Source organism: Bacidia gigantensis, assembly GCF_019456465.1.
Source record: "Bacidia gigantensis strain McMullin 20006 chromosome Unknown contig_134, whole genome shotgun sequence".
NCBI classification, from domain to species: Eukaryota; Fungi; Ascomycota; class Lecanoromycetes; order Lecanorales; family Ramalinaceae; genus Bacidia; species Bacidia gigantensis.
The window spans coordinates 1,111,270-1,129,165 of NW_025408593.1; the positions used below are offsets into that span (position 1 = coordinate 1,111,270).

Here is a 17,896-nt window from a genome sequence, read left to right on the forward strand (position 1 = left end):
GATGAGAGGGCGATGAAGGCAGGTATCGAAAAGGAACGCAAGGTCTGATTCACCCATTTTCCCAGCCAGAAGCTGCTCAACGACTGAACCGATATCCATCTTATTCCCGGAGACGATAGCTAAAAGCTAATGTCGACCTCAGTAGTGGATGTACCTATGGAAGTGAAGAAAAAAAGGGTTCTGGAGCGTTGCCGTTCCCGCACATGGGATCAGAAAACGTCACTCACACACATCAAGCCTAGCCTTAGGGCAGGAGCATCTGCCTCGGCATGATGCATGAACTTCTCACTCGATGGCCGTTCCATCAAGGCACCCTCTTAACTCAATACCTCCTTCATAAACAATTGCAACAATGGCTGATGCTCTTTGTGGGCCTTCAAATGCTCTACATACATTTCAAAAGCACACTTCTGTGGATAGAACCCTACAACAAGACAGACTTGCCCTTCGCCAATCGCCCCAAGAGGTAATCGAGCTGCTTTGAGTATCCAGATTTCAAATCGCTGACAATGCGGTGCAGAGCTTCAGGTCTACTCCAACTTCTGCTCCCAGCTTTCTCGATGCTGAATTCGAAGCTTTTCAATCAAGCAACCCACTTGAGCCCGGATTTCCCGAACCACCCTCCGTTTACCAGTCACAGGCGCGAGATGTCCATTATCGGGGAATCTCGCAGCCAGACTGGGCTTCGGACTTTCAAAACCTACAGCTTGATGGACAATCTCAATCGCCCATTCCCGCTGCCCAATTTCGTCAGTACGCTCCCCTTCAACGGAGAAGCCCAGGTGCTTGGCATCAGGAGTTCTTGAGCGAGCCAAGTCTCTCTGATGCACGAAATCTGCAAGACAACGGCTCTCCATATTATGATAGCCGATCACGTGCTCCTTTTCAACACCAGGCGTTGCCATTGCAGCCACCTGAACGAGCGGCTCGTTACGAAGGGTTACAGAAGGAGACAGCGAACACTCACGATACAATAGAGCAGGGCGCTTTCGAAAAAGCTTTCGAGGAAGCTCATGCAGCAGCAACTCGAGCTGAGGAACAGCCTGCTACAGATATTTCCTTGGAGCCTCAAAATCAGAACCATGTGGTAGATGATGTGGACAGTACCATACCTTATCGAATTGGCTCAGATAGAATACTCGATGAAAGTATAGACAAGGATATGAGTCAGGGATTCACGGATGAAGGGGACGATCTGGCGAGAACAGCTGGGCAATTGCTCGAGAACGTGAAAGGGGACATAAGTCAGAAGTTCCAGGAAAGTAGCTTTCTCTCGTTGATGAGACAGCTGAGAGACCGAGAGGTCAAATTAGAAGGAGATAAATTTACAACCGTAAGTTTGATTCGCCTACCCACCCCTTAGATTAGGGTCCCTTCATTTAACCGATGAAAAAACGCAAAAGTCTTGGTACCATCGCCATAATATGCTAATGGAGTAAGCAGGCAATGCAGCCTCTACATCCTGGAGGCGCCAATTATCCTTCCGAGTCTAAAGCAGAGACTTGAAGTACGGCTTCAAAACCTCGAGATGTGCAATTCAGTGAGATCGAGTCGTCATCACGTTATGCTAGCCTAGCTCGGTAGCAAGCCATGAGCCAATATTCTTAAGGAAGTGAGGGAATTTTTGAACTCAGGCCTGTTTTGAGTGACAAAGGATAACTACAAGAAATAACAAAACTTGCAATTTCCTTTGCTGGATTTTAATTTTTCACGTTTTGAGAGTGCAATTTCACATTTTCCCTAGACGACCTGTCGTTGTGTGCTTCTTTCACTCTTTACCTCCCCCGTGTTTTCCCTGAATGGAATGAATGTTATCCAGTTGTTTTGCATTACCTGACTTTTATTCACCTATTAGTCATGAGCACCTTGAGAAACACAGGATTATACCGAGAAATCAACCTACCCATAGTCTTTTTCCACGCTATTGGAGCTTTCCGTTGATCTGGAAAATAATTGTAGGAGAATACGCAGGAATGGATGAACGTGTGATATTTATCGGCCGCACAAATTTGTAACATCGATCGGCCCAAGACTTGATGAAATCTAAAGCTCGTTTACAAATGCCATTGGCCTTAAAACTTTGGAGTGACTTGCTTTACCCAAGAAAAAACATTGGGGGCGCAAGTGATAGGACTAGAAGGCTCAACCTGTCAAAGCAAACATACACACGCCTGTCAGCCAAATTGGTCATCATCTGCACCACTCAAAGCAGAATCGCTAGCTAGGCTCCTGCCACGCCCTTCTCAGACCCCTAATTACGATGCTCATGGCTCCGAAATTGAAATTTTCTAAGAGAATACTGGACCGCTTTAGATGTCGAAGCCCTAGAGCATGCTTAAAACATGCCACTCGATGGGCCCAAATTATACCAAGCCTTCGGAAAGAAGATTTGTGAGATGTAGGGGTTGGATGGAAATATTCTGTTCTACGACCTCCAGAAGTCCAAGAATTGCCGTGTATATTGGGTCGAGGCAGTTCCCTTAAACTTAATCCTACTGATATTCAATACTTCGTGACTGCGATATTTCGCCGCATGCCATAACAATGGGACGCGAGATATTCGCCATCACAAATTTCGTCACGTCAGTCGCTCCATGGTGAGCTCACAGATATCTCGACGAATGAATAGGCGGCTTTGGCATCATCCTTCGATTCACAACAAATCCGAAACATTCGAATTTTGGCTCAAGCCTAGAACCTGGGTCGGGACGACAAGGGAGCGCTGAACGGTAGAAGTCATGATTTGGTTAGTTGAGAGCTCAAATTGGATTGCTAGCAGCTCAATTAGTTGGCCTGTTCGTTTAAATGGTTTGCCCACCCTGACAGAAATAGGCATATATATTAATCAAAAAATGCAGGTCCGTATAGCTTCATTGATTGCCCTAGCCAGATGTCACCTCGGAATCTTATGCTCTGGCCAGGGTCACTCCGATATCTATTTATTGCTTTGGACTAGCTAGTTTCCTCAAGTCTGTGGCAGGCTTTCAGACTGTTGCTCACACTAGAACCGCGGCAGATCTCTTTGCACCGGAAGAGGTGATGCATCTCGAAAAACTGGCATGCATTGAAGTACAGCTTTTTGAGGAGACTTAATCAAAACAAGGACAAACTTGAGGATCTCTCCATTACTAATGTAGCAGGCGATCACTACCCCAGCTACCTGCGCCTTTTCGCTCATCCAAGCCTCGCCACTGACAAAAGAGACTCGTCAAGCCGGATGCACCTTGGTACTGCAGCCCGACCGCCTGAATTATAAGCCACATGCAAGCTCTCGAACACTGAAAGCTTTATACTAGGAAGAGCACCGACCTCCTATACCACGTGAAGCTCTAGATATTCCACCTTTTCGTCTTCTCTGCGCCGTTGAAATGCTCGAATCTTTGTTTTAAGACGTCTAAATTGGGGCCAGTCGAAACAAGACTTTATTATATCTTAAAGTTTGAGGGCATCGAGGATTTTGCTGGCCATTTCTTTATACTGCCATGTTCCTCCTTGAACCTTCTTGAACTGAATACCGTGCAAGCTGAATAATGGCACCTTTACAATAAATATCTCAAATCTGAGAACCATGTTTTCGCCGAGGTCGTTTTGGACCTGAGTGGTCGTCTCACCCGGAGGAACCTTCTGCCACTCGCTTGCGGAGGTGTTGTCCGCCGGCTTAGTCGTAGGACTCGCGTGGCTTCTTGGAGAGCGCTGTGACGTCCGAGGAAAATCACTTTCCGACCCTGAAGACGCAGTGAAGGATGCGTCCGGCGGGTTCGGCTGCCTCTTACGAAGAGTAGACATCCTCTTCGGCCTTGAGTCGGATTCTTCCGTAGCACGATCGCTGCCACTCTTGAGATTGCTCACGAAACTGATACGCCTTCGGTTGAAACCGGAGGCCTCTGGGCTTGGATTTGCATGTTCTGTAGTGGCTTTGTTCAAGTCAATGCTTGGTGCGTGTTGACATGAGAAGCCACCTTTGATTTCAGCCCACGAAACCCCAAGCTGATTGAGCACACGAACAATGTCCATGCGTATGACCGGAAGGGGTTTGTTGCTTGTGGTCGAGACGCTGAAGAGGCCCTTCAGATAGACAGGTTTGATGTTCTCTAGGGATTTGTTGGGATTGTCAGCACTTGCGGCAAGATCTGCGTAAGTTTCTTCTGGGACGTCAGCTTCCCGAGTCTCTTCCCTTCGAGTCCTCCGGATTTGGATGCTCTCCCTTGCTGCGTGACCGAGCGATTTTGCTCTTGCGGTAGCCGCTCGGGCTGGTAACGACGTCTTTTGGTCAGATGAAGTTGCGTGCCTTGATTTCGATTTATAGTCGCCACTAATGCTAGACCTATCTGATCCGCTCGTAAGAGGAGGCTCTAAGCTTGCTGTTGTGGGCTGCCCTTCCGAGACGCCTCGTCGCCCATGCCGCTGTCGGTAGTCTGCTGAATTAACACTCGCAGATCTATTCATGGTAGTTTCATTTCGTGATTGATTATCTTGTGCAGGCCCTGGACTTAATAGTTCAGCCTGGTGCGGGGTACTCCCTCCTGGATGAAGGGGTGCCGGAGCTCGTTCTCGATTTCGCGATCGTCGTACGCTGAAGCTTTTACGAGGTGCCGCCGATGGATCTGAAGGTGGTTGCACTTGAAATGAAGGGGTGTGTTGAGGCTCTGGTCTATGATAATCTTTACCGCGCCGCGTACTGAATCTGCGAAGAATGCCCATTCCTGTGCTTTCTTTCTTCGCAGATTGCTGCTCCGACGGCGGAGTCACAATTGTCGGAGGTTGGCTAGAGGGAACATTTAGGTTGATCTTCTTCAAATTCTCCGTCACATCCTCTTCTCCTTGCGTTCGAGATCTGGCCCTCGCCCTACCTCCCGTAGGTTTCTCGCCAGCCATCTCATAGCTTGAGACATTCGTATAAGCAGCCTCCGGAGCTGGCAGGTCAGGAATTTGCAGTGGATTTTGCCCTGGTGATGTGGGTATATTGAGAGCCCCCGGGTTTGTTTCGGCTCGTTCTCTCTCTCGCTTTTCTCTTACAAGATAGTAGATTGAGATAAGTGGGCTGAAAGCATTTACTGGGTCTGAGCCAAGTTGTACCGCTTCTGATGAAGGGTTTGGGAGAATCTCCCTGCTGGTAGTTGAGTTCCGTCTTTTGTAGAAATTGAAGACTCCTTTCTTTTGCTCAGAAGCAGCTGACTGCAGTGCTTGCTCCCGAACATTATTTTTGACCGCATTCTGATATTCCTCGGAGCTTAAGACTTTCGTCAATTCATTTGTGATATAATCAGAGGACCCAAAATCAAAGCCAGTCATTTTCTGAACGATTTGTGGATCTAAAGGAAGCTGCAAAGGTTCACGGTGAGGCAGATAATTTTCTGGTGGACTATTGAAGCCCTTGATCATCCAAGGGTGGTTCATAATCTCGCCCAGGCCAGCCCTTTGACGAGGATCCGTGACCAACATACGGGAGATAAGACCTTTACATTCTGTTGATAAATTTAGCATAGTATTACCTATTCACGAGGAGAAGGTTGCTAAGCTCACCTGGCGAAAGCCAGTTAGGGTAGTCTACAACACCTTTCTTTATCTTCGCATGTAATTGAGGCATACTCTGATCGTCAAATGGCACTTTCCCACACACTAGGACATATAGCACAATGCCAAAGCTCCAAATATCGACTTCCGGTCCTGTATACTGCCTAGCTTGCAACAACTCTGGGGCAGCGAAGTACAAGCTGCCGCAGAAAGTTTTCAAAGAGCTTCGCGGGGAGAAGAGGTTGCTGAGTCCGAAGTCGATGATCTTGATATCCCCAGTTTTACTGATTAGAATATTTTCAATCTTGAGGTCCCTATGCACGATACTGTTCCGGTGACAAAAGTCCAGAGCACTCGCTATCTGCCGACCAAACTTTCTAGCTTGCTTCTCCTTCAATTTCCCGTGGGAGATGATGTAGTCGAGCATTTGACCACCGTTCACGTACTCGAAGAGCATGTACCAATGATAATGTGTCCGTTGCACATCCCTCATTGCGCATATGTACGGATGATTCAACAATGTCACAATAGCTGCCTCCCTTGCTGTTCTAACTTCCTTCGAATGATCTGCCCGTTCTCTTTCTTTGTCACTGCGGTGCTCATCTGTTGACTGTCGGGGGACTATTTTCACGGCCGCCTGTTCGCCTGTCTCCATGTTCTTGGCTAGCTTGACCTTGCCCATGCTACCTGCTCCAATCGTTTTCCCAAGTGACCACTGTCCTGTTTGGGCACTGATCGTGGTTCTCTTTTTAGCAGGGGCACTACTGCCTGACGTACTTCCCTCTGGATGATGTCTGGTAGCGCCTGAATTCTGTGGTGGATCATTGACCACGGTCGTTGCTTCCGACATACGTGATTCATTGCGAGAGTGATGCGGTCTCGAAGAAGTCCGACGAGAATCTCTTGTGGACTCTGTCCGTCGAGGCGTGGAAGAGGTTTGTGGACGATCTTGGTCCATGCTACGACGAGTTGACGAGGTCGGCCGAGCTACGTTAGTGGCTTCGTAGTCCCTTCGTGCTACCCCTGCCAGATGATTCTGTTGTGACGAAGTTGGTGGGACGTAACTCTGAGAATCGGATCTCGTCTGCGCAGTAGATGACGAGGGGGTTTTCGAGGCGGACGAGGTGGCTCGGTGGGGTCTCTCTGGCGTATGGTGGGAAGGTTGCCGGCGTGATGGAGTATGCGCGACTGGAGGAGGAGCTGTGGAGGCAGTAGCTGACGACATGCCGGCGGTGGTGAGATGTCACTATGGAAACCTAAATCGAGGCTGTTTCCACGCCAAAATGTCCAACTTTCGGGTTTTAAGACACGCCTGCTTTACGGGAAGCTACACAGAATGGAGCTTCGAAGTGGCGTCTTCGGCCGCACACTGCGAGTTGTAGGGGCCTATGTAAGCCTACAGTCCATCTCGGGGTTCTGTACGCTGAAAATGGCAGTAATGAAGGTTCCTGGAAGTCACAAGGTGACGGTCGTCTGCCCCTCCACTAATCATTCGAACGCTGTTCGCCGCGCCCGATGATTCTCGAAGATGCGTGCCAAAGAGGTGCTCCTGCCAGGAGGAATAATGGCGAAGTGCGTGAGTAGGCCTAAGATGTAAGGCAGGACAAATGGCGTAGGATGCGGCTTTGAAAAGCCTCGGGTGATATTATAACTTTGGTTGGTATCGCAAAGCTGGAATTATATGGCGTGCGCATGCTTCTGTCATGCAAGTGATGTGGCAGTGAAAATCCAATGGCCAACGCGTGACGGGGAGGGGTCGAAGCAATTTACCACCTCGATATAGTTCTAATGATTATCACCCTGATGTGGTTAGTATAATATATACAATATCGCTTATAGGGGCCACGGGCGGGTGTTTAAGGTAGTCGTGCCTGGAAAATGTCATCTTCCAGGGGAGCTAATTGCCCCGCCAAGAACGAGACATGCCCATCAATTCACTATTGAGACCATGATCAGCCTCTCTCCAGACATCTTCATGAGCTGCAACAATTACCACCGCCTGACCTAGACAATTGCAGATCCCAAACATGTATCTTTCGGTACGCCATGGCTCAGAAACGATCGCGTGCGACGTTCGAAGCGGACCTCCAAGCTCAACAATCCCCTTATGTCATTTACGGCACTCCTTTAGCTCCTGTAGATCCAGAGACCCGCGACGACGGCTCCTATGTGCCTGTATGGAAGCAAGAAGTGACAGATGAGCAGGGGAGAAAGAGACTGCATGGCGCCTTTACTGGCGGCTTCAGTGCCGGGTACTTCAACACCGTCGGCTCGAAAGAGGGATGGACGCCGTCTACGTTTGTGTCCTCACGGTCCAATCGGAAGACCCAACCACAGAAGCAAGAGCAGAGACCAGAGGACTTTATGGACGAGGAGGATCTTGCTGAAGCAGAGGAGGCACAGAAATTGCAGACTACAGATACGTTTGCCGGCTTAGGTTCGAATACCGAAGCAAAGAAGCCAGAGGACTTGATGGACCTTCTCAGACCAACTGGTGAATCGATGGGTACAAAGCTATTGAAGAAGATGGGATGGCGGGAGGGTCAAGGCATTGGCCCGAAGATTCGACGGAAAACTAGATTTGAAGATGGGGAGTCGATGGATGATGATGAGTCGCATCTTTTTACGCCAGAAAACTCCAAGATGATATCTTTCAGCCGAAAGACAGACAGAAAAGGCTTGGGCTTTGAGGGCGAAGCAGCGTTGGGGACGCAACTCTCTGAAGTGGAGCCTGCTGACCGACATGGCCTTGGAGACCAGCCAAATGAGCAGGCAGCGGCTGAGCTATCTACGAATGGCGTCAAGACCTTAAAGAAAAGTAATGGAAGAAAGGGTGGGTTTGGAGTGGGTGTTCTCAACGACGATGGGTCAGATGACGATGATCCGTATTCAATGGGGCCGCGAATATCCTATAATCGCGTGATTGGAGGCGATAAAAAGAAAAAGAAGAAGTCCGAAGCAGCCAGAACTACAGCGAACCCTCTGCTGGGGCACAAGCTGGCATTCGTCTCGAAGAAAGACTCCCTTGAAAAGAAAAGCAAGCAACATCAACGCTGTCATGACGGCCGTCTTCCAATTGACGGTTTTATTCTCTCGTCCGTCTCAGATGCCTTATCCTCAATTCTCTCCCAGGACTCCAAATATCCACCTCCACAAATTCCAGAAGGATGGACACTTCCTGATCTTACTTCTCCCAACAACCCTACAGCTAGTACTGCAAGCAAACAGCCCCCTCCGACCGCACTCAGCCCTTCCTCCCGCGCCGCTCTCATGGGCGAAGCACCACTCCCAGGCAAATCAGTCTTTGACTTCATGACTCCCTCCGCACGCTCCCGCATAGCGACCGCAACATCCAACCAGAATCTTCCTACCGCTGGCAGCGAAGCCCCGCTTCCTCCGCCTAAGCAATCCCTCACTGACCTCATTCCCGCTCTGCCAAAAGAAACAGCTCTCGCCGCCCTCAACCGGGGCACAGCAGGCTGGATGCCGTACACTGAAGACCCTGCAAAGCGCTCCCGCTACCGTGGATTTCTTGAACTGCGCGCTGGTCTCCTACCAGAAGACACGCTACCAGAACGCGTGTCAGGGGTGAAGGTCGACGATTGGGCCAAAGAACTCAGCGAATTCGCTCATGCAGCCCAGATATTCAAACCAATGAGTAGTGCTATGGCTACCCGCTTCACCTCGTCATCCTCCGTTCCAAGCAGCGGGGATGTCAAACCCCTGGGCACTGCCTCCGAAACTGGCGAACTCCTGACCACACCATCTCAGAAGACGAAAACACCCGCCGAAGAAGCCGCTGCAGCGGGTATGTACGGCCCCCTTACGCGAAGCGTGAAGAATTGGTACCCCACGCGACTTTTGTGTAAGCGGTTCAACGTCAAGCCGCCTGCTCATGTGCAGGTTGACCCCCGGGAAGCAGCCCCTGGGATGGCGGCATCAGGGCAGGCGAGAGAGAAATCGACGCACTCGACAGCGTTGCCGCAGAAGCGCTTGGAGCTGGTGGGAAAGAAGGATATGGATGATTTGAGATTGAGTGGGGCAGCTAGAGCAGAAGGGATGAGGCTCATGATGCTCACTAGTGCAGGGGTCGAAGGGGGAAGTGCTGGGGATGAGGGGATATTTGAGGGACAAGGCAGAGGGAAGGGGAATGCTGTGGCTATTGATTCTGAGAGGAACGATGCGATTGAGAAGGAGAGGCCTGGAGAGGCCGTATTTAAAGCCATCTTTGGTAGTGACAGCGAAGATGATTGACGATATTTTCGAATCATAGAGACCAAGATGATCATTTTACTTTGCGAGGACCTTGAACACGATTCCCGTTGACTTCACATTAGATATTGGGGGCCACCTGTAATGAAATGGGGTTTACAAGCATTTTGTGAACCTTTCACTTGTGTACAGTCTCATTGCCTCCCCAAAGGCCATTCAAACCACTCAAGATAATACATTATCGAACGTGACGACTTTCATGTTTCTGATCCTCTGGTCTAGCCACAAAGAAAGGGTATCCCTCCAACGGAAGCATGCTATATAATTCTTCGGTTTCTCAACAAATGCGTTAGCTTCATACATTACCGTTCATCGTAGTCCAATCACGCTCTATGACGAAGTATCAGCCGAAAGCTCGCTCTTGGCAAGTCGGGTGCACAAAAGCAATGAAGTTGGGTAAAGGAAGTCTCAGGCTCACCATCTCCAGGGTCCAAACTCTTCGAATCCAAACCTTAAGCTCGCCCTGTACACCGTCCACACTGGACAATTCTACTCCTTCCCACCAACACCTCCTTGCAGGCTTTCTCCAAAAAAGCAAAAGCTTTTGAGCCATCCCGACCGCGCTGTTGTTATTGCTTGACTCTGTGCCTTTAACATCTGTTCGAAGTCTCGCGAGGGCCAACGAACATATCACGGCCTTCTGTGGTTCTGAGGCACGGTGGCCCCACGTGTCGTCGTGATAGAAGCCGCTATGAGCGAGGATCAGCCATTCTGATTACTGGCAAAGCAAGTAAGCCTCTGAAGACGCTTGGTACGTACCCTGCCGTCAACATCTCAATGAGGTGCTGCTCCGTAGTCCCGCTCTCGTCACTCCTTCTTAGCCCACTGAAAATGCCATTCTGGTGAAGGAGAGCTCGCCCTGCCGCCCTCTTCACCTCTACCATCTCCGCGGCATCGATATCTGGTCTCGGTGGTATGACATAGAAATCAAGATCTTCGCGGAGAACGATGATGCCGGCGCGATCTTGCAACATATCTCTCGTTGAATTGGTTGAGGAAGGATCTGAGGAGCTGTTCGTTGCGGGCGTTTGGCCGGTTGATGGGGAAGTTGTTGGGGACAAGTCAGAAGGTATAGTTGCTGCAACACCACGGAAGAACTCTAGCATGTATTCCAGCGACTTCGGATCATACTTTCAAGTAGAATTAGCTCAAATGTGTCACCCAAGCGTATAAAGACTCACGTCGACTTGATAGACATCTCCACCCTCTTGAAACGAATTGTTCATGTGCCCATCAGGTAATAGGCCATTTGGGAAGAGGGAAAGAAGCACAAATTCAGGCAAGGTTAGGAGCTCATCTCGCGAGAGCGTAAATTTGATCCCTCTATGCCAATTAGGTTACTCGAATAAATAGGGGCATGTTCTGGGTCAAATCCTACCTTAGGTCGAGCGTTATGTGCTCGTCTCCCGCGACATCTGTGCTCGAATTAACTTGATTTTCTTATACCTGCAGGTTCGGCATCTAAATAATACCAGCTAGTGTGTTTACAGGAGGCGGCGCTCCTTGTTGCACCTGGGTAATGATACTGGCCGCCCCTCCAGCCGCAGCCATCACGTACGTGAACGATTGAAGCGGACTCGAACCCTCTGTATATGGTGGAGGTGGTTCAGCCTCCTCGCCGGATTTGCTGCTTTCGCCCTTGTAATCGGCCGGGAGAGCAGGTTTAGTCTCTGCTTCAGCTGTTGTGGGGCTGGAGGGCGCAGTGGAGGTCTCTTCCGGAAGCGGGACCGGGGTGAAAGGCGGAGGAGGGTTTGGTATTGGTTCAGTGATAGAGCTGTTAAGGTGGTTTGTAGAGTCTTGAGGCTGAAAGTAGAGGGAGGAGAATGGTGGCGGGGCCTGGGAGGGAAGAAGAGTCGAGGCGGTCGAAGGGCTTGAGAAAAGGGGGATTCAGTATAGGGGGGCTCTGGCTCTGGATCGCAGGGAGCTACAGAGGAATGAAGGGAGAGCTTGTCTGACACGGACGAGCCGTCGCTGGAATGCCTGGTGGTCGACAACTTGACGGTAATTGTATTCTTGGACTGGAAGTCCTGATCGTTTCGCGGGCGGAAGTGGAAGGTGTTCTTGCTTAGTTGTTCTAGATTTTAATTTTGCATATATCGAACTCGGTAGAGCATTCTGTAGTGTATTGACGCAATTGCAGAGCGCGATGGGTTTGCTGAGTAGTTGGTCAGTTGGGCAATTGCAAGCGTTTTGGACATTGGATGCTTAGTAATAACAGCGCTAGTCGACACAGCGCCATAAGGACTCTAACATAACCTGTATGCACACTCGATCCACTTGAGAGAATCAGTAGGCCAAATCGCTGCTAATACGTCTATGCTAGCTGTGACATGTACATCGTGTGTAGCTCAAGATCATGAGCGCATGATCCTAACATGCGTCCGAACACCCTCTTTACCACTGATGCCGGCTTTTGTTTCCCGTTCATTTTTGTGTACGTGAAGGAACATTTCGTGACCTCCGCTTCTTGATCATACCCATAGATTTTGGAAGCACTTATCGCGTATCCAGTTCTTTCTCATCCCAATTCCCTTCCCATCGACCGACTTGCTCATCGCTTCTCTATGCATAAAATCCCCTCCCTTGAACAAGCCTAACAGGGCGAGATTCAGGAACCTTCGCTAGGCTTGAACCATAGCGGGCCTTCAGCGAGATGTAAGAGACCCCTGATAATTGACGACAATGATGGCACATCTATGTTTTGCACCACCGCCACCGCTGTGTATCCATTCATTCAATACAAGCAAGATAGGAAAAGTCGCTAAAAGGCCGAGAGCAGAACGACAAAAGAAATCAAAAACCTAAGCCGACAAAATTAGATTACAATGAAGGGGACTGGCATCTGTCCATTGACCTGCGTCTGCACGAGCTCGGTCGAGTCGCAAAAGCACTCGTAGTCTTAGTTCATACGACGGTCATTATTTTCATGTGTCCTTTTATTTCATTATCGTTGAGTACACTGCTGTGGGAGCCTCTAGAGCTTTTAGGACTCTTTGGGCTCTTGGGGCTTTTCTGGCTTTTCGGACTTTGGGTGACACGTGGGCTCTTGCTAAAAGACGAAGAAGGTGATGGTTTCTTGAACAACGTCTGGCTGAATGGAGGGTCCGGTGGCGTATTGGAGCGTTGATCTGTGCGAACGTCGGTCAAAGGGCTTCCACTTCGATTCTCGGCTCGTCGAACTTCTTCTTTCAGGGCTCGAGTCACCACACCGGCACGAGTCACTAGATCCTTGAGCGAAGTCGTGTCGAATGGAAGCTTTCTTTGTGTAATTGCGGCATTCAGAAGAGCGCCATCGTAATCTGTGCGTTGCTGATGGATGTGTTCCAAAACAGTTTTAGCCTTGGCGGAAGACTCCTTCCGGGGTCTTGAGCCAGGCGGTGGTGTCACGCTGGATCGGATTGAAGGCATCCTCTCCAAATTCTGGGAGGACGTTCCAGACGATAGACTTGGCCTATCATCCTTTGGCGGCGGGGTCGGAGGTGTAGGAGAATTAGGTCTTCGTCGCCGATTGGAGGGTGAGTCCTCGTCAAAGAAGTCGAAGTCTGCGGATGGAGAATGTGGCGGGAGGAGATCTTGTTCGTCCTCGTCGAGTGTTGCGAGATTGATGATGCCTTCAGCCTCTCTCCACAATTCTATCGCTTGGCCATTCATGATACCTTGGAGCTTCGCCTGTTGCTGAAGCCGTTTCAATTCTTCCACTAGCTTCGTCAACTCTTTTACCTGCCCAAATTGTCCGTGCACACTAGCTTGATTCTCTAAAATCGCTTTCGGAACAAGCATGCCAGACGATAAACTTGGTCGCATGCTCTCGTTCATGGGCTTTGCCAAGCGAGAGGGTTCTTCGAAGTCAAAATCTCCGTCCCAGTCTTCACTTGGCCCATTTCCACCAAGAACCCAAGTATCGATTTTGGATGCACTACTATGGTTGCGGTTGTCGCTGGGCACAGGGACACTCTGACTTCTCAGATGCAGGGCAGGTGGACCACGTCGATTGCTCGGCCGATGACCACGTAGATCTTTGCCTAGTCTTCCATGCACTGTTTTTGGTCTAACAGATTCTGGTTGGGAATTGTTACGATCTGAAACGGATTGTTCTGACCATTCGAAAGGATTGAGTCGTGGGCTTCCGGCCGATGGAGAGTCTCGCCTTCTTGGAGTACTTCTGCGGGACCGAGACCGTTCTTTGGGAGGACTGAAACCAGCTTCACTTTCGGGATTGCCGAGGGCGCGAGGCGGTGGTCTTGAGCTATGCGGCGATGTCTGCTGGCTGTTCGCTGACTCGTCAACAGATTTGCTGTTGGATCCAATTTTAGTATTACTGTTGAGACCTGGAAGTTCCCCATACTCTAACAGCGAGCTTTTGTTTTTAAATGTGCTGAAAGGAATATTCTGCTGCTCGTTTGGCACCTTCAGAACACTCGTTGTTTCGTCCATCCCATTACGAGTTGATGCCTGCTGTCTTACTTGGTAGTGTGCCTTACCAGGAATATCGGCTATTGCTAGATGCTTCAGATCCAAAACTTTGTCTTCTAAGTTGGGATGCTTTGGTGGTGGGGATTCATCAAATATAGCGTCAATATGAGGTCTTTTGTTGCCATTCAGACTGCTGCCAGTAGCTCCAGTCCTTGTGGAATCATAGACAGTCGAGCTACGCCCGTCAAAGTCGTCTTCGTCGCTAGAGACGATATGACTATTCTCGTTATCAGAGCCAAGGAGAGTAGATGCATGATCCGAGTGTGTCCCCGAAAGTTGGTAAGAACGAACCTGTTCGAGGCTTTGCCCGTGAGAGGAGGTTAGTGGCGTAGTCAAAGAGATTTCCCTCGGTCTGGTGGGGGACTCTCTTCTACCAGGGGTAGTTGGATAAGAGGGAATAGTCTCAGGTAAGTTTAGCTGAAAGGACGAGAGACGTTTCAAAGGCGGCAACGGTGATGACGGCGTCCGTTGAAAAGCGTTACTTGATTGGGGTACTGACTTGGATGGCGTTGAATCATACTGAGTCGAAGCGTATATACGTGTATGATTCCCTAAAGTCTTATTATTTTCTGTGGGAGTGACACGCCGCTTTGCCTGGGTGGTGTGTGGGGCAGATACAATCCTGCGTCCTCCGTTGCCAGGTGGCTTCTTGTTCCGAAGACTACCTGCGCGAGGCATTTTCCAGGTCAAGGGAGACGGGGATGGAAACATGTCGCTGAAAGAGAAGGACGTCCTGGACCGGGGCTCCATGCTTGGGCTTGAATGTGGTCTATCAGGCTTTGGTGTGAAGGGATCAGACCTTGCTGGTTTGACTGGCGTGAACGGCCGGCTGAGCTGTGAAAGATCCGAGGGTCGACCGCCAAAGTCAGCGTCAGAAGAATGGGAGCCAATGGAGGAGGCCAGTAACATAGTCGGTAGTTCTGTTAAGTCGGGGACCACAGTAGGAGGTACTTCCTGCCTCGTGACACCCGAGTAGGACTTCCTTTTGCTTGAGGAAGCGGTCCTGGAAGCCCGTTGAGTTTGAGGTTTGAAGAATGGCTGCCATTGCTGCGTTTCGAAATCATCTGAGACTGGAAGGGAATGAGGTAGAGGTGATGAATAGAGGACAGGATCTCTTGGACTTTCGCCGTCAAAATGTTCTCTGTTCAGAGTCGCCGATCGTTGGTGACTTGTGGCAGGTCGTCTCAATGTCGAATGTAAATTGTGTCCTCCTGTCAACACTCGCTGCGAAGAGCTTCTTTTGACCAATTTATTCCGTGATGGCGTTCCCGAATTATAGTCACCAAAAGAAGGCAAGATGGGTGCTGTAGAGCTATTAGACTGACTGAGTGAAGCGGATCCTGGGGGAGTCGCAGGTACGGGACTTCCTGTCCTGAGAGACGACCTGGCTGACTTTGGGTGGAAATGCAACGGTCTGGCATTCTCTACCGTATTTGAAGCGGCTTGCAATGTTTGTTGACCATTGGTTTGTAATGGCCTGCTCGTATGTGCGTCCTTGCGATGGTCTACTTTGTTTCCCCTTTCAATAGTCTTATCAGGTCTTGCTCCAAAAGTCTTCGTCCCATTCCTCAAATTTATTGGGACCACTACTGGTGAGCTAGTAAAGGTTGGGTCTCGAAACCTGGGCGTAGGGGCTGAGGCTGCTTGCGCAGGAGGTGTCGCAGGGGAAGACTCTCGAAGACGCTGGGTGTCCAACAGAGCCCCCGACATCGCTCTTTTCTTGTTGAGGTTGACCTCTCGTATAGCCGTTGAATGTTGGGGATGACCAAAGGCAAAGCCAATAGCTGCCACGCCTACGGTTCCCGAGGCACAGAGCTGTGAAGATTGTCGACGTCAGCACGAGTTCACATACAGACAACCAGAAAAGATAGAAGAGGCCATCAAAGCACAACAGCGGTGGGGCCTGCATCGCCTAGCGAATGCCCCGAGATGAGACATCATTGAAAGAAAGCGGCCGCTTGAAGGGGAGGGGACGTTACAGATGGGACAACCTCCATGGCCAAATCCTCCCCCCTCCACACAAAAGGCTGGCAAACGTGCCCTACTGCATCTGAAGAATTGTGCTGATTCAATGACGGTCAAGGCCCGTAGCGTCATGAAGCAGAATCCTCCCAGTTGACAGGCGGACGAGATTCTGGGGGAGCTTGGTTTCGCTGAAAGCTGTCGGAGGGCACAGGGCACAAAGAACCGTGTCGTCAAAGGACTGTGGTGATGAAAATTCTATAGCTGGAGAGACGGCTGGACTGATGCTGGGCCTGCAAAGTCGTGTTCAGTAATGGGAATGGCGAGATGAGCGGACCGGCAGAAGTAAACAATTTTATCAGGGCTAATGCTAGTGGCTCACAATTACACATATCATGTTCCTACTGCAAACTTCATGCTCTACGAAGACTAGATCTAGAATGTTTCGGCATGTCCTACGTATTGACAACGCAATTGTCGCCGGTCAATGTTAGCAACCGCTACTCTCGCCAATGCTCACTCTTAACTTTTCCTGGTTGCGCGGCACCAAGTCACCGCTTCTGGCAAGGCGCAGAGAGGTCTGACACCTCGTGAAGTGAATTGGTGGACAAAGAAAACACTGAGCACATAACCGCACTTGCTTCTTCCAGAAGCTGCCCATTGTCCGTACATCCGCATTGTGCTCAGGAGCACATAGCTTTGCCCCCTTCGAGGTATTTATCTACGAGGATGGAAGGAATCTGGATGCACCACAGCAGCATGCTGAGGGTGACTTGCCATACAAGCTGACTGGATCATGGGAAGGTTTTCAAAGGAGGGGTTCATCCGGTTTCGTGCTCAAGCTGTGTGGGCTCCACCGAACCAAGGCTGACCTAGGCCGAACCTACGAAGAAAAGGTGAATTTGGAAATGATGACTTACCAACAGCGTGCTCAGCTGGGCGGCAGCATCCACCCGAAGAATCATATTGCCAATCAGACCGGTGTGGGCGAGCTTTCCTTAAATCCGCGGCCAGGTTAAAGGGGTTGGGATTGTGCACCATTCTCGCAGCGTTGGACGTTCTCTGGTCGCTTAAAAGCATGTTGCAAAATCGGTATTACGAGTGTGTGTCATTATTTGCACGGCAATACTTACGGCGGGGTTCAGAGAGAGACAGGGCCTTCCCCAGGGCCCAGGCAAGCCAGGATAGGGAAGTCGTCCTAGGTGAGCATTTGGCGGTCGCGGCGGAGGTTTCACCCTCGTATCGCAATTCGCAAAAGCTCAGATCGTCCTTTTTAGATGATCTTCGATCGCAGAAGGGTCTCTGCAGCTCCCTTGCAGCCGTCGACGCCGTACTAGTACTACCACCGTAGTGCTTCGCCTCCCGACTTACGCTTTTCATGAACCGTTGGCGTCCGCGCGGATCCTGTAAGAGTCTAAAAAGAGATTGGGCGACCGCCTGATTGAGGGAAACGCGCATAGTTGAGAAGGCGAAATAACGCGGCGATCTCAAGCAAGGGGTAGAGATGTGGCGCTAGGCCACGCGAAAGGCCACGAGATGGGTATCCAGGGCTTCCTAGCAGCGTGGGTTAGCTAGAACTACTTATCTTGAAATGAACAGAAGTGATAGCTATTCACGCGTGACGTAATGGAGGCGCGTCTAGATTGTAGCCTCAGAGCACGCAAGGGTATGCGTA

General features: G+C 50.2%; 5 protein-coding genes across 5 annotated transcripts; 2 read left to right on the forward strand and 3 right to left on the reverse strand.

Moving 5' to 3' along the window:
* Nucleotides 1-352: 352 nt before the first annotated feature.
* Nucleotides 353-1,506, forward strand: KY384_002105 (uncharacterized protein; the record flags this gene model as incomplete). The annotated part of the gene is made up of 3 exons (XM_044810631.1): nt 353-466; nt 521-1,333; nt 1,444-1,506. 3 exons carry the CDS (start codon nt 353-355, stop codon nt 1,504-1,506), a joined length of 990 nt encoding a protein of 329 aa, XP_044672605.1.
* Nucleotides 1,507-3,432: 1,926 nt separating this feature from the next.
* Nucleotides 3,433-6,739, reverse strand: KY384_002106 (uncharacterized protein; the record flags this gene model as incomplete). The annotated part of the gene is made up of 2 exons (XM_044810632.1): nt 3,433-5,465; nt 5,524-6,739. 2 exons carry the CDS (start codon nt 6,737-6,739, stop codon nt 3,433-3,435), a joined length of 3,249 nt encoding a protein of 1,082 aa, XP_044672606.1.
* An 821-nt stretch (nt 6,740-7,560) lies between these two features.
* KY384_002107 (uncharacterized protein) lies at nt 7,561-9,768 on the forward strand (the record flags this gene model as incomplete). The annotated part of the gene is made up of 1 exon (XM_044810633.1): nt 7,561-9,768. The coding sequence occupies one exon, from the start codon at nt 7,561-7,563 to the stop codon at nt 9,766-9,768; it is 2,208 nt and encodes a 735-aa protein (XP_044672607.1).
* A 707-nt stretch (nt 9,769-10,475) lies between these two features.
* KY384_002108 (uncharacterized protein) lies at nt 10,476-12,214 on the reverse strand (the record flags this gene model as incomplete). Its single annotated transcript, XM_044810634.1, has 5 exons — nt 10,476-10,916; nt 10,968-11,109; nt 11,165-11,201; nt 11,259-11,560; nt 12,162-12,214. The coding sequence occupies 5 exons, from the start codon at nt 12,212-12,214 to the stop codon at nt 10,476-10,478; spliced, it is 975 nt and encodes a 324-aa protein (XP_044672608.1).
* A 476-nt stretch (nt 12,215-12,690) lies between these two features.
* KY384_002109 (uncharacterized protein) lies at nt 12,691-17,679 on the reverse strand (the record flags this gene model as incomplete). The annotated part of the gene is made up of 2 exons (XM_044810635.1): nt 12,691-16,052; nt 17,457-17,679. 2 exons carry the CDS (start codon nt 17,677-17,679, stop codon nt 12,691-12,693), a joined length of 3,585 nt encoding a protein of 1,194 aa, XP_044672609.1.
* Nucleotides 17,680-17,896: the final 217 nt, after the last annotated feature.